Source organism: Bacillus rossius (assembly GCF_032445375.1).
Source record: "Bacillus rossius redtenbacheri isolate Brsri chromosome 9 unlocalized genomic scaffold, Brsri_v3 Brsri_v3_scf9_2, whole genome shotgun sequence".
Lineage (NCBI taxonomy): Eukaryota > Metazoa > Arthropoda > Insecta > Phasmatodea > Bacillidae > Bacillus > Bacillus rossius.
The window spans coordinates 6,681,389-6,696,440 of NW_026962013.1; the positions used below are offsets into that span (position 1 = coordinate 6,681,389).

General features: G+C 38.4%; 1 protein-coding gene across 7 annotated transcripts in view; it reads left to right on the forward strand.

Annotated features, from left to right (window-relative positions):
- LOC134542786 (uncharacterized) overlaps positions 1-13,710 on the forward strand; it is a 45,910-nt gene extending 32,200 nt beyond the window's left edge. The window contains exons 1-4 of one of the 7 annotated variants that reach the window (XM_063387306.1): positions 2,630-2,722; positions 3,202-3,282; positions 5,781-5,854; positions 10,232-13,710. In XM_063387306.1, coding sequence (XP_063243376.1) covers positions 10,243-11,217 — 975 coding nt within the window. In that variant the 5' untranslated portion in view covers positions 2,630-2,722; positions 3,202-3,282; positions 5,781-5,854; positions 10,232-10,242 and the 3' untranslated portion in view covers positions 11,218-13,710. Of the gene's footprint in view, positions 1-2,629; positions 2,723-3,201; positions 3,283-3,832; positions 4,322-5,780; positions 5,855-10,231 lie in introns of those variants that run through there. The other 6 variants (XM_063387310.1, XM_063387307.1, XM_063387305.1 and 3 more) reach the window with 6 other exon arrangements.
- The last annotated feature ends 1,342 nt before the right edge of the window (positions 13,711-15,052 follow it).

Consider the following 15,052-nt stretch of genomic DNA (forward strand, 5'->3'; position numbering starts at 1 on the left):
ACGGATATCTGTATTTGAAAACAGTCTCGGCTACATTATATTAAAGCACATCACATATTTAAATATTACAGGTAATATTTACAATAATTTTACACCAACCTTTAAATTACCATTTTTCACATGTGGTTGGAATAGTAGTATTCGAAGTTTACATTCCCCTCCCCCTCCAACGCCCCAAACGATCTATTTTAAAATCCTACGCACATGCCTTAGCAGCTAATCTTGCGTTTAAACTATATAAAAAAAATTGTTGTCACGCTATATACAGTGTTTATGATATTTTCTGTTTTAGAGAAGACAGCAATATTTGTTTTCGTGCATTTTTTTTTGTTGTTGTTTTTGTTGTGTATTTTTTTTCTAACCTAACTAAAACTAAGTGTATTTTGGAGGGGTCCGGGTTAGGGAGGGACCTAGGTGCGTCTCAGGCCGAAGCCTATACGCCTAGTCATACTGGGATTAGCCATGCAAGGAGAGGGTCGCATGCATCATGTGCTAGGAGGGGATTGGCCAGCCATGGCAGCGATTGGCGCCATGACTAACTCCCCTCACTCTTAAATCTAGACTATAACTAGAGATAGGTTGGGCCCAGGTAAAACCTGCATAGACACAGGGAAAACCCTGGACACATTCATGCGGGATGCAAATTGGCATGCATTACGTGTAGGAATTTACAGGAGATAGAGGATGGTCTGGATGAAGTGTTGGACAGAGTAGAAAAGAGTCTACCATGCGGGGGTTGGGCACTTGGACTCGTGGTCCGCCTTTCTTGTTGTCCAGAACTGGATTTAGTGACCAGGGACGCAAGCGCCCCTGGTGGTGAGTGGTTGCACTGACCACTCACTCCGCCGCCAGTCAGCACCTAAAAAACTAAGAAACGAAAACAGAAAAAAGATAAATGACTTACAAACTAGGCATTTCGTTACAAAATATGCAAACACCCAACTCAGGGATGGACGTGCAGTGTTTAAATAAAACTAAAATAAGAACTAAAAATATTTTTATTTTAATTTTTTTTATTTTTATTTTTAGATTTTTTATTATTATTTTAGAAATATATAGTTTTGATGACTATTACTTAGTATCTAGGACTTATTACTAATTTACAAATCTCTAATATATACTATTATACTACTAGTTAAATATAGAGGAACTGTCGGTGTATAAAGTTACAGGTGAATTAAGTCAAGACCTATTCGCATTCTGGCATTTGTTGCAAGCTTGTAATTCAAAATCCCATGTCTTTCAGAAACACAACCGGCACTGGAGGTGAAGCCTGCCAGGCGGGCCATGCCCATCGGACATAGGGAGTCAGCCCTAACAGCACAGGAAGTGGAACTCCCGGGAGACAAACCTACACCTGCGTACTTCGGACCATTTTGAATTAGCTAATTATTCTTGTTGTGTATGTACCTAAATGATACCCGAACTGAGAACTTGTACCCGAAAGCACCCGAATGTAGAGGTGGGTGTACACCGAATTGCGCGTGCTGTGTGGTTGGCAACACTGCAGGCGGGAGTTGTCAGCCCTGGGGCGAGATGTCAGCGCCTCAGCGGTTATCAGCACAGTTGGACGCGGCCAGATGCGAAGCACAAGGTCGACGTTATCATCCCGTTGGAACATCGTAAAGGAGGGGGGGGGGGGGGGGACAGGAAGTGGACGGATTTTGCGTGCGAGATAGCGTGCGAGAGAAGACTCGTGTACGCTAAGTTGGACACCACACAGTAGAATTACCAATTGAATTAGTCAGTAATTTGTGCAGTAAAAATAAATAAATAAATAAAGTTATAACGTTTCTTGGTTTGTGTCAAGAAATCCCCTACTGAGTAATAAATCCTGTGATCCTTATTAAACGAAAAGGTTTTAGCCTAATGCTAAGGAGAAGAGATAGAACCTGAATGGGGTAGGTACCTATAAAAGTATTTACTATCTTTTTTTTTTTAATTTGGCTTAGTTAAAGCATAATACAATTTAATTAACTGCAATTTTTTTTAGTAATTACTTCAAATATTTACTCTTGTGAAGTCATTGGCGTTTAGCACGGTTTTTTTTTTATTTTTTTTTTTTAAAGAAATGTATACAACTGTGATCATACCAAGTATCGTAATGGGTCAATTTGGGGAAGTCTGGCCAATTAGTAGGGACCGGGAAAATTCGCGGGTTCAATGACCTGCAGGATGAACTCCATAGTTCTACGTACACTCGGTCAAATGTCACCCACTCATTGGCTGCTGTCTTGTGAGACGTCCCAACTTAGCAGCAGGCTGTGATTCGATAAAGCTTTGGTGGGGCCTTTTCTCATCGGTCCAGAGTCATCCAGGTGAGTTGTGAGCCAATAGCAGAGGCAGCACTGAGGTATAACTATTTGTATTTTAGCCTGTCGCGAAATGATTTGCGCGAATTTTTTTCCGGTCTCTAGTTATCACGTCAAAAAATCGGACTAAAAATGAAACCATTATGTCTGGTCTCTCGTTGAGGCGCTCAGGTGGCTGCTCGTTCAGAGTCTGTCGTCGTCATCAGAATGTCCGCTCCAGCGCCCGGCTTGCTTGCCGGCGGGGGTAGGGTGGTGGGGGGGGGGGGGGGGGGTCGTGTTGCCGGGAAACCGCCCGTCGTGCAGTTCCTGAGATGCGCTCCTCTCGTCGACTCATTGGGCATCATCAGCTCACGGTCGCAGAGGGACGTACGTGTCCGAATAACTGCTGCCCAATTGTGAAATTGAACACAGTGCGTATATGAAGTACTGTATATCACGTGTATGAAATAAATTATTTAACTTAGTAAAATAATCGAGATAAATTTTAATTAATAAGTTAAACCAATAAATATGCTAAATTATTATTTTAAAATATTAATTTTAATTATTTATTAAAAATAATGTGGAAAATTATGACATATAATGCAAATAAGTATACATTCGGGAACATAACCTCACTGACATAAATATACTTGAAAAGGTTTATAAACACAAATTGTACCACTTATATTCACAATAAATATTTTTTTTTTTCAATTATATGGACTATTGTTCAATATCAATCACTAAAATATACGAATTTAAAAAAATCTTTAATTTCTATCGAGCCTTATCGATTTTATCAATTTCCACTGCATTGTGCGCGCGCATCATAAAAATGCACTCTCATCATTTTTTTTCTTTATAACGTGCCTAAAAAAGTATATCTAAAAAAACTGGAATTTTGCAGGTGTATAATAATGTAAAAACTTTCCAAGAATAGAATCCTGAAGAATGCAGAAGGAACGTGCATAAAAGATAGCTTTTCCCGGTAAGTGGTTGGTGGGTTGTGAAGGGGAGAAGTGTTAGTTATACATAATGAGATTTCCAAGAATTGTTAGTCCAGCTGCGAACCAGTCCCCTTAAATCACGTGTGTTTATCCACTCTCGCCGTGTCTCGGTAAGACGGCGCGGCCTTCAAAGCATAGTTTTCGTGCGACATGTGGCGCTATCTGTTGGATGGGTCCCTCACTACTAACAAAAAAAAAATACACGGGCCATAAATTAAAAAAAAAACTAAAGTATTATGTTCCAAACTGTGCGAAAAACACTTAATACTGTATATTCCAGGCAAATATTAAATTAAAAACAATTGAAACATGTCTTTTAACTGTTTTTAAACTAACCCAAATGCAAAATAACTATAAAAAAAATGTGAAAGTAGCGGAAAGTTTTATAAGCCTAATTAGACATGGGGGTAAAAAAAATGTTATTTCAAAGTAACTTTATATTTCCCATGTGCTCGGGCAGTAAATTACAATAATCCCCACTGCAGCCATTGTAGCCAACGTAATTTCCTTGCTTGTTGCTTCAAGACGATTGAAACATGAAATGGTGTTTGAGCGACGAAACGTTTATAAACACCGTCGTGGCAAGATGCTAGTAAACGGGGTAGTTTCAAAATAAAATTTGAGGCTGATCGTTACAAAGGCGTTCGTGTCATTGTGCCAGCAGCGTTTTTGTTTATTCACAGCGTGTGTTGGCGATCCTGGCGGAGGGGAGTGTTCCCCCCCCCCTCCTTCGCCGCGCCATCTTGTCCGTTCCGAAGCTTGTGACGTCTCGCGTCACCACGCGATGCGCAACATGGCCGCGAGAAGCTAGTTGCGTAACGGCGTCCAGTTAGGCCTTGATTGCACTTCCAGAGAACTTCAAGATTCATCTAGCCCGAGTCAGCCGCCCGACTAAAAGCATTCGTGCATTTTGCGATTCTTTTTTTTTTTTTTAATTTGATTTGTATGAGGCCCATTCCTCATTGGCACGTGAATGTAGATCTCTCAAGTTTTTTTACAATAGCACGCAGAAGAAGACGGGTACGTACGAATTAGCTCGACAAATGAGTTTGTTTATGGTCTAAATACGATAAAAGTTGTTTCAAGTACAATACTATATTTTGTTCTATTATGGTTTAGAGGCATAATTTATATATTTTTAGTTAAATTAATATTTCGCAACCTTTAATACGATCTCATTGGTGGTCATTTGTTACGTTTCTGTGGCATTGTTGGAACAGCAGACGTGGGGAAGCCTACAACTCACGTAGTTTCGGTTCCCGCAGACCATGGAGGTAATAGTCTATTACCTCCATGCCGCAGACGTGCCGTTGTAGAACGGGCCTAAGTGAAAGAAAGGTTGGGTGTGTTTCATGAATAAAAATTCGTTAGAGTAGAGTGTCGACTAACCGAGCTTCGATTAATCGAAGTTCCGTACTATCCCAGCCTACCTAAAGCGCAATTGCCAGCCTAGATTGTTGAAACTTTTGCTGGAGGACCTGAAAAAAAGATCAAACTGTTTTCGGAAGCCTAACCTCAAAGAAGCAATTTACTGATTCGGCGAATCATGGAGTGACGTGAAAAATTCTATACTGAAGGAAAGGTGGAACATCATGACCCCCAAGAATGGTACCACTAGACCAAATGAAAACCAAAATATTTCCTTTTTATATTCGTGTTATCCGATATTTTGCTTATCCGAGACTCCCGAGGTCCACACTAACTCGGTTTTGGAGACACTTCTTGCTGTATTTATTGACTTGTAACATCTTAGCTCTATGCGGTATTTGGTTGGGGTAGTTTCGTGAATTGAACGGAAGACGCATGGAACGGAAATGTGTAACAAAGGTGCTGCCATCTTTCGCGAATGGCGCGAACAAAATATCACAAAGCTGAAGGGAAACCGTTTAATGAATTTTAACAAGTTGTGCGGTATTTTAATTAATTTCCTTGTCGAATATCAGGTCAAAATCCGGGTATTAATATTTTTTTTCACGGTTTTTTTTTCCTTCGCTTTTATCGGAGAATTTGCATTATATACTTTAAAATTTCGGTCTGCTAATGGAATGATTCGATAGTCGACATAACTGCTCCTGCAGCGAATTCTAGAGGCGTGTGTGGAAAAAATAGTATGGCTCACATCCAGAAATGTAGTTGAAAAAAAAAACAATTTCCAAATATTTATAATGCTCAGCATTATTTTTAATTTTTCTGCGTTAAATTTTGTGTCTGAATTTCGTGTTAGAAAAGTATTTGCAACATGAGAACACGATTTATTTATTTTTTTTTTTTTTAATTCAGGCCGCTAAGATGCACGAGCGAGCGGCGAAGTTCGGATATGTTCGGGAACTGATCGGGGTTCAATGAATTTTTTAGGCTTCCCCGCGATGGTCGTTTTATTGCGTCCGGAGGAGACAAATTAATGTGCGATCGGAGGAACTGGTTCGTCGCCGCTCCGACAGATCGAGGCTTGCTTGTTTTTTTTGTTTTTTTATCGCAGTTTGAAACGGGCGCCGCGCGGCTCAGCTGAACGTGTTCGTTCGCTGCTCCTCGGAATTCCCGGCCGGCTGACTGGTGAGTTGCAGCTGCGTCCCCCTGGTTTCCCCGGGTTTCCCCGGGTTTCCCCGGGTTTCCCCGGGACCGAGTCCGGCGGCGGCGAAGCCGCGTTCATCCGACTCTCGTTCATCCGGATCCGATCTGTAGACATGTCATTTAATCTACGTAAAATAAAAATGCAAACGTTCTTTAGTTCTAAATATTAAATATCAGAAATTTCTTCTCGGATTGTTTTTTTGAAATTTTGACACAATGCTGCATCCGAACACGTGCATGTTTTTATATACCTACATCACACCTGTGACAGGTAAAAATATAGACAAAAATATTGATAGGTAAAAAAATATATATAAATAAATGAATGTTTGTATGTTCGTCTTCTGTTTCGTAAATATAAGGATATAGAAAGGAAGATATAGACGTCGATGGATAGAGATATAGAGAGTGGTCTAGAGACATGGAGAGAGGGAGATATACAGATATAGTGACATAGAGCGAGGGATATATATAGGTATAGAAACATTGCTACTCAGAGAGATAAAGAAATATCGAGTGATTTATATATACAGAGATGTAGAGTGAGATTTATAGAGGGACATATATAGAGAACTAGAGAGAGATGCTTTGCAAATGTGTTTATTTATTTTATTTATTTATTTATCGTCTTTATTGGTGGCGAAGATAAGGCGGTACGCCTTTTCTTACACTTAACCACTTTTCTGCAATTACATGAAATAGTGGAATATTAAAAATTAAACATGACTAAATATTAAGAGAACAAATTAAAATTTTAACTTAATGTTCAAATATTAACTATTACAAAAGATTCAACCATAACTAATTTAAAGTAATTAAAAATTTAGCATATTTCAAACAAATTACAAAAAAAAGAGGCATAGCAACGCATGCCAGACATTTGATAGTGTTCACAAAAATATTTTAAATTACTTTAACAAGAACGATACTACAAGAATGCAAAACATTCACTTTACAGTTTGATTCAGTGTACAGGTCCTGAACAGATGGTACAATTATGGTAATAAAATGGTTTTTGTTGAGGTTAAGAAAGCGCACCAGCTGACAAACATCAAGGCGTACTTGTGCGTCAGCCCGACACCGCTCCAGCTGAACTATTGGTGATAAAGCGCTTGCTTCACCGTGCTTCATTCAAACTCCAAACATTTTTGAAACAGAAGACAATGGACAAATTCTTTGCTAAGAAATGAGGGGCAAATTTATTTTTATAATGTCTTTTAAACAATGTGGAGCATGTATACTACGTAGGAATTGTTGTTACAAAACTTAGTTTTTTTTTTTTTTAACGTAATGAACGGTAACACTGCTTATTTAAGGATTTTATTTTAGGTATTTATTACCCAGAACAGGATTTTCTGGATTATCCGGATTTTTTTATTGTCCTGGTTGTTTTGGTCGCAGTTAGTTCGGATGGACGAGGTTTAACTGTACATAAATACGTAATAATAAAATACGAATACAGGATGGTGGAACCATGGGATGTTGTAAGGCTCAGAATCTCCGAGGCGAAAAACCAACCCACAGTACACAGCAGTTAAAATCCATTATTTGTTTATAAACGACATAATTTGTCACGTTAAATATATATATACACACACACATACACACATACACACAATCTGCGACCTGTAAGTGCATGGAAAGTAATGAAATTAAAAGCTGTAAAATCCATGGTCGACAAAATTAAATTTTAACAAATTTTCAAAAACCAAATAACTTTTAGAATGTGTAATGACTACTGCTACCAGCTATAGAATACAAACATTATCTGATCATAATGAACAATCTTTCATAAATCAGAAGTTCTTTTAAATAAAAATATTACTCTGTAAATAAATAAATATTGCAATCGCTAGTGTGTGCTGAAGTTCGTCGTCTGTTTTTTTTGACGTGATAACGTCTTATAAATGGATGAACGCCGGCTGCACGCACGAAAAAGCATGACTAATAGTCACGTTCCCCCTGAGCCGAGAGTGCAAGAACCGGCCAACCACCGTGCGAGAAAATCTTCTATAATATCAAACAGGTTAATGCGGCCTTTTTAACTAATTGTTCGTGATTATATTTAAACAAATTTTTTAAATTAAATTTGCAAAAACTGTTAATAATATTTGAAAATTAAAAAGTATGCAATTTTTCATCAATGTTTTCTTATGACTTTATCACGTAAAATTATCGTCCGTAAATCAACTTCACAGACAAACCCCCGCCCCATTTTTTTTTTTTTTTTTGCGAGAGGAGGGAAAGTTTCGCTGTTGCGCTTCTGTTGGTAGCATTTCATCCAACTGCAGCTGCTTTAGGTGCCCCAAGCGTGAGCGCGCACAACTAACTCGGTCAGATGGCCTTGTACAATCGACAGCCGAGAGCCAAAACAATCATAACAAGTGACATTTAAAACAGATCATTCACGTTTTCACTTTGTTACACACAGAATAGAACTCCGCGAATCATAAAAAAGATATAAGTATATGTTAGTTATATAAAATAGAAAACAAACAATTGTAGCACCACAAACTCACACACGCCTATTCCGCAAAAATCAAGAAATATAATTCTGTTAGGAATTTCCAAATCATTGAAATTCAGCGTAACTACAGACACTGTTTTCTGTGGAATCTGCTCCTTCCAAGAGTTTTCTTGAATTTTTATTTTGTAAATGAACAGAAGTGAATCCAAATTTTGCGTGCTGTTTATAATTATTATATATATAAATATGTTTAAAATGGAACTGAAATTATCAAGAAAAGTTACAGATATTTGTATATTTACACGAAGGCAACCGTATCTCTACAAAAAAAAATTCGTATTACTACTGGGTTTATATTCTTGTCCCAGTTCCTTCATTAGTTATTTGTAAACTGTTCCTCAAATAGCTTTCGAGTATTAACTGCACACATTATTAAGCATAATAATACCAAACCAAAATGTAATTCATAAATATTCGATTACATTTTCCGTGGTTTAAAAAATATTATGCTTGTATATATATATTTTTTAATGATCCAATTTTCGTAAGCGCGACAATAAATATGTAGTATTGCTTCCAAAAATATTTTTTTTATTTATGCAAAAATAATCATAGCAATGTATTGAAAAAAATTACAGCAGTTTTCCTGTAGTACTACAAATTATTTCGTGGCAACTGGTTTTCCAAAAGGAAACATTTGCAAAAGTACAACAACAAAAATAATGTGTTCTGTGTACTCGTCGCACAGGTTTAGTACGAACATCTTTGTAGACGTGTGTATCTTTGCACTCGTATGTGAAGTAACACATTTTAGGACTACTTTGCGCTCGCTGCTAACGGCTGTTGTCGCGTCATAACTTCAAGCGTCAGTCTGATAGCTCGCCCGAGAGGTTGAGTGGTCAAGGCAGCGTGCAATCTAAGATACGTGTTGCTTTTTCTGTTCGTTTTACCACACTGATCAATTATTTTACATATTCCACACTACGCTCATTGTTGTTTGCTACAACTGAAACTTCTATAGACTTCTGTAACATTTTAAGAACTTAATCTACATAATATCTTTGTGTTCGCTAATATTACAAAATGATCGATTAAACATTTTTTTATTTATTTATTTTCCATGCAGCGAAAATATTATAAATTTTTAAGCTCAATGCTTCCAGCATTTCATATTATTTCACTAAAGTAGTATTTTTTTAACTTCTAACAATATTTTTCATCTCTTGCATTAATAACGTGGTAGTATTAAATTTTATTTGCACCAAGGTTTAAGATGATAATAATAAGATGGTTTAAAATAAATTCGATCCAATTTGATACTAAATAAGCTTTGAATTTTTTTTTTTTTAAATTTCAGCCTTCGTTAAGGTTTCATCAAAAATTGTTTCAGACTAATGTTTTAGATAAAAATTATAATATTTACAAACAATTCGAACGGATTCGATGGTGCTCCCACGTTTGAAGTTATGAATGGCATGGAATGATGCATAGCATTGCTTCAAAATTGTAACATATTACAAACTTATATTTTAGACTGCAATGTTTTTTTTTATACTATAATGTCTATGGGTAGTTCACTTCAATAATATCCATTATTTTTTTTTAAATCTATCACCAGTTTACGCCATAAACCCACTATTTACTTTGAATTTCTGTTCTTTGCTGAAACACTTGGTTTTATTCCAAGCAGAATTGCTTGCGGGAATAATGTAAAATTAGCGCGTTTAGACACGCAGAGAGATATTGGGTTAGATAGAAGGTTCTTATCCCATTGTTGTTGTTTGGTAAAAAATTTTTATCTTGGGTCATGGTCTGGTCAAGTGTAAACATTGCACCACCCTGCACGATCTTTCTGTATTGATTCCTGCAACATAGTATGATGTTTGTCGCAGAGCCTCCGGAGATGAAGTCGTATTGGGTCGTCACGTGGGTGTTGATGCTGCTGATGGCGGCGCACGGCGCGCTCGCGAGGGGCGTTCAAGAAGACTTTCGCGACGACGACCCCGGCCACGAGGTATCGCGCTCTGACCAACAGCAGCAGCAGCAGCAGCAGCAGCAGCAGCAGCTGAAACGGCTCGTGGATCTGGTGGTCGGCGACTTGCCGGATCCGGACAGACGCAATTCAGCGGATCACGCCCCGCCTGGAGTGGGCAACGCGCGGGATGGTTCAGGGAAGCAGAAACAAGGATTCAGACCCGAACGCGCGCTGGACTCGAACGACGTGGGCGCCGGAGACCCGGACAGCGGCCTGGACCAGATCGTGGACTTCCTTCTGGGAGCGGCCGACGAGGTGGTCGCCTCAAGGGGCGAGGCGCAGATCGCCGTGCCCGACATGAGCGAGGAGTTCGAGAAGAGGGTGGCCTTCGTGACGCTGCGCGGCAGGTTCGAGGCGCAGCAGGGCTGGTTCAGGAACCTGTCGACGGCGCGCCGCACCGGGGAGGTGACCGCTGCGAGGCGCGGGCCCGACTCGGTGGTGATCGCCGCAGAGTTCGGCCTGGCCGAGGTGGAGTTCGGCTTCGAGCGCTACCGCGCCGAGCTGGCCGGGGTGTCTGTCAGCGGCCGCATGACGGGGTCCGTCGCCCGCAACTCTGCCTCGGTCCGGCTGGCCGCGTCCTTCCGCGGCGGCCGCTGCGCCGCGGCGCTGGAGCAGGTGTCGGTGGACGCCTTCGACGGCGTGGACGTGCAGCTGACGGGGCTCGGGGACCTCAGCTGGCTGCTGGACAGCGTGGCCGGCTGGGCGGCCAGGCACTTCAGGCGGGAGATAGAGGCGGCGATACAGGACAACCTGCGCACGGCCATAGCCGGCGTCCTGGCCAAGCTGCCCTGCGGCGCACTCCGGGACCACGCGCCCGCCCCAGAACCCGTCGTGCTGGTCTAGGCCGTCCTTCGCATCTCTTTCAACATCGCGCTCTGGACTGAAGATATGCGCAGTGTACTGAGACAAACGTCTGTCCGATACTAACAAAACATTGTATAAAAGAAAACAAAAACATTTTCAAAGAGGTCGTTAGTAGAGACCGGAAAAAAAAATTCGCCGGATTCATTTCGCGACAGGGCTGAAATTCGAACATGCGTACGATTATGCTGGTTATGCCATTTGGCTCGCGGGTTCAAACTGGAGCTCTCTATGGGCCGATGAGGGACCATATCGACCAATCAAAGATGCGTCGAATCGCAAAGCTTACCCATCAGTGGAGACGACTCGCGATTTTGTTAACCAATTGAACACGCGTTGTTCGCTTGAGAATTTGTAGAGGATAATGGAGGCTATCCTGGAGGTCGTTGAATCCGCGAATTTTTCAGGTTTTCTAGTCATGAGGACTGCCGAAAACTTAAAACTATAAACAAACAGTTGTTATTTTTGGATATCCAAATCAATTTTTGATTTAAAAAAAATCAGAGACTTTTTTTCGCAATTTTTACGAGAAAAAAAAATATTATCACGCAACAAATTTTGTTTCATCACGTTAGTAAAATAACTCCTAAATTACTATAAAATATGCATTGCATAGTAATTGTAGGTATTAAAAAAGAAATAACGATGTTCTTAATTTTTAGGTTATATTGCTACCTAAAAAGACTCCGTTTCCTTCGTAATTCAAACTATATATCTATACTCACTTTTTTTACTGCATGCGCACATTCGATTCACATATGCACAGCACTTATGTACAGGGACTGAAGACGCGTATTATTAATATATGTATTGGTATATGTCGTGTGCATTACTTGTCGACCTGTGTTGTGTGTACTGGCTGCGTGCGCACCACTCAGTGTGTGTGTATGTACCTATATATACATACATACATATAGGCATATATACATTCTCAGCTGACGTCACGTGACAGTGTTGATGACGACTTACATGAATTTACTCCCTATCCAAACCTTCCTATAGAAGTTTTCACTTCAAAATTTTTAATGTATCAAAATCATTTGTTGGCCTACTTATTTTTTTTGTGTGACAAAATTAATTTTGTTTACATAAATCTATATAGATTATTTGCAGCGACGAAACCCTTCCACACAATATTTTTTTGACGTAATTCTTTATATATATCTAGCAATATTATGTTAAGGAAATTTTTCTCGGTGTGAAAATTGTAATTATGTTTAAAACGTTTTCACTTGTGAGTTCCTAAAATTTACTTATTGCATTGAGGTGTGCTTGAAGCACGCTTTCCCAGTGAAACCCACAAAATTACAATAAAAAACAGGTCCTCACCAACATAATTTTTTATTGAACTCACTTCGCTATTTCAAATAACTGATTAAAACTTAGATAGTGCGGCCTGTAAGTTGTTCCGGGTACAGGTCACGTCATCCTGTATCCTGTATGAAAATTTTAAGAACATCAGTTGAGGTATTCACGTTACTGTAGCAAAATAATTAAGTAAAGCCCAAGTGACACACACCAATAAAAGATATTTCATTTTATAAAAACCACAAAAATCTTTAAACGTGACCACTGTATGATCAATCCCTTTGGACACTTCTGTCTCCCAAGGAGAAAATTTTCTAGTCAGTTCTAGCCACTGGTAAAAAATAAATATTGCGAATGCCTGGTTAACCAGCAGTATCTATACGGCAACGTGTATAAAAATGGTGACTTCTGAAACCAGTAAATTAAAATTGGTTAATAACGAAATAATGTTCGTTTTCAATATACTTACCAATTAAATTAATCTTTACTAAGAAAAAAAATTTACTTGCTGTGCATGAAGATACACAATTATTTAATATCTCAGTTCGACATTTTTATATTAGCAGACTGATAGTCTGTTCATAATTTGGGCAGCAAATTTTCTGATGATACATGTTATTCTTCGCAAATAATAAATATATGTTATCCTGTATTAAAACGTGTTTTGAGTCACAGGACCTACAATATTCACATTCCACTAAAACCACCAGTAGATGAATTTTAATGAAGTTGTTATTATGAGGCTGAAGGGTGTGACAATAACTTGAAGAATTATTAACGTGCTTTATGGACATTGTGGACATTATGGACAATATGGACAATATGGACATTATGGGCAGAAAGGTTCCTTAACTCTGCATGTAATATAGTGCTCTGAATTTTTGTATAAAATTTGTTCATGCTTTATGACAAATTCGGTCGTGTCAAGCTGTGATATGTTTTATGCTTTTCTTTTGCCTATTTTGTCTTTTAATACGTGTTAAATTCGCCTGTATGCGTAAATTTTGTGTGAATCCTTCATAATTAATTGAATTGATGTTGTGGATACAGCAATTCGGTTTTTTTTATATCTACTGTAATCCCCAAGTAATTTAGTCATGTAACGGGCTCGTGACGGTGTTGGATATAGTTCGTTTAGTTACTACTTTAATAAAAATTACCATCAAACTGCACTCTATTTTTTTTTAGCATGCCTGAATTTCATTTTACAATATAAAAAAAGCAATATGAACCTATATACAGCTATAAGTATATATGATATTACAATGTAATCTTGTTTGTCTAGTTGGTATATTTTTAAATTGTTTGTATAAATGTGTTGTGTACACAGAAATTCGAAACTATAAAATAGTACTAAACTGTAAATACAAAGCCTGACTGATTAAACTATGAACAGTAACATTAGTGTTTAAAAGAACAATTATAATTTTTATCATTGCAGTGCAAAACTTGGAGAAAAAAATATCTAGATTCAGAAAATAACTAAAAATATGGTATTTTATATTTTTGGTGCACACAAGTTTTGAAACCTCGGTTTTTCAATTTTATAATGGAAAATAAGTTTTTTTTTAACCTCCTTGATTGTATCTATTATAAAACATACTTTTTCCTCGCACTGGAAATGAAAGAAACAAATATGTGCTCGAAGATATAATTCTTTGTTTCAATGCATCTTTTAGACTGCAAAATTTAGTTAAAAGAAAAACATTAAAGACAGCGAAATGTTCGTAATGCTATAAAGAACCAATTAAAATTTGAAGATCTTTGAAGCCATGTCTGTTCCAACCCAATTTCTTGGCTAATAAATTATTATTTTTGACGTGACAACGTCTAATAAATCGATGAACGCCGGCTGCACGCACGAAAAATTATCCCGTTACGCACATTGTTCCGTTACGCTGTGTCCCGTTACGCACATTGTTCCGTTACGCTCATTGTACGCATGCGCCGCATCTATCTCTCTTCCACTCGACTGTTTATAAAGTGAAGTGAAAAGTTAATGTGGTTTTCATTGCTTATTACAACAACAATTTCGGCAATAAAGGTTAATTATTCTTGCATTTTAAAAATCTGATTACTAGTATAGTTTCAAGTATTTATTCTTTTATTATTAAAATAAAAATGATTCAATTTTATTCATAAAGAATGCAATCATTTCATCAATGTTTTGTTATGACGTTGTCACGTTAAACTATCGTCCGTAAACCGACTTTACAGACAACCAATTTTTTTAAGTTGCGAATATGTCTTGATGTGACCATTTCAGAATAGCTTCACTATCATAAAGGTTCGTTTGACACACCAATACGCTAAGTACGTCCTCCTATGTTCACGAAAGCCAAAAACACAGGTGTTGCTGCTACACGAGGGCCCGCCATCTTGACGACTTCGACTGGTGGCTATAGCAGAAACACGCATGCCCAGTGGACGTTTAACATTTTAAATTTCCGTTGAGCGATGCGCGCGCGTTTAGTTTTTATTTCCGATGCATAGGTACATAAATTTGATT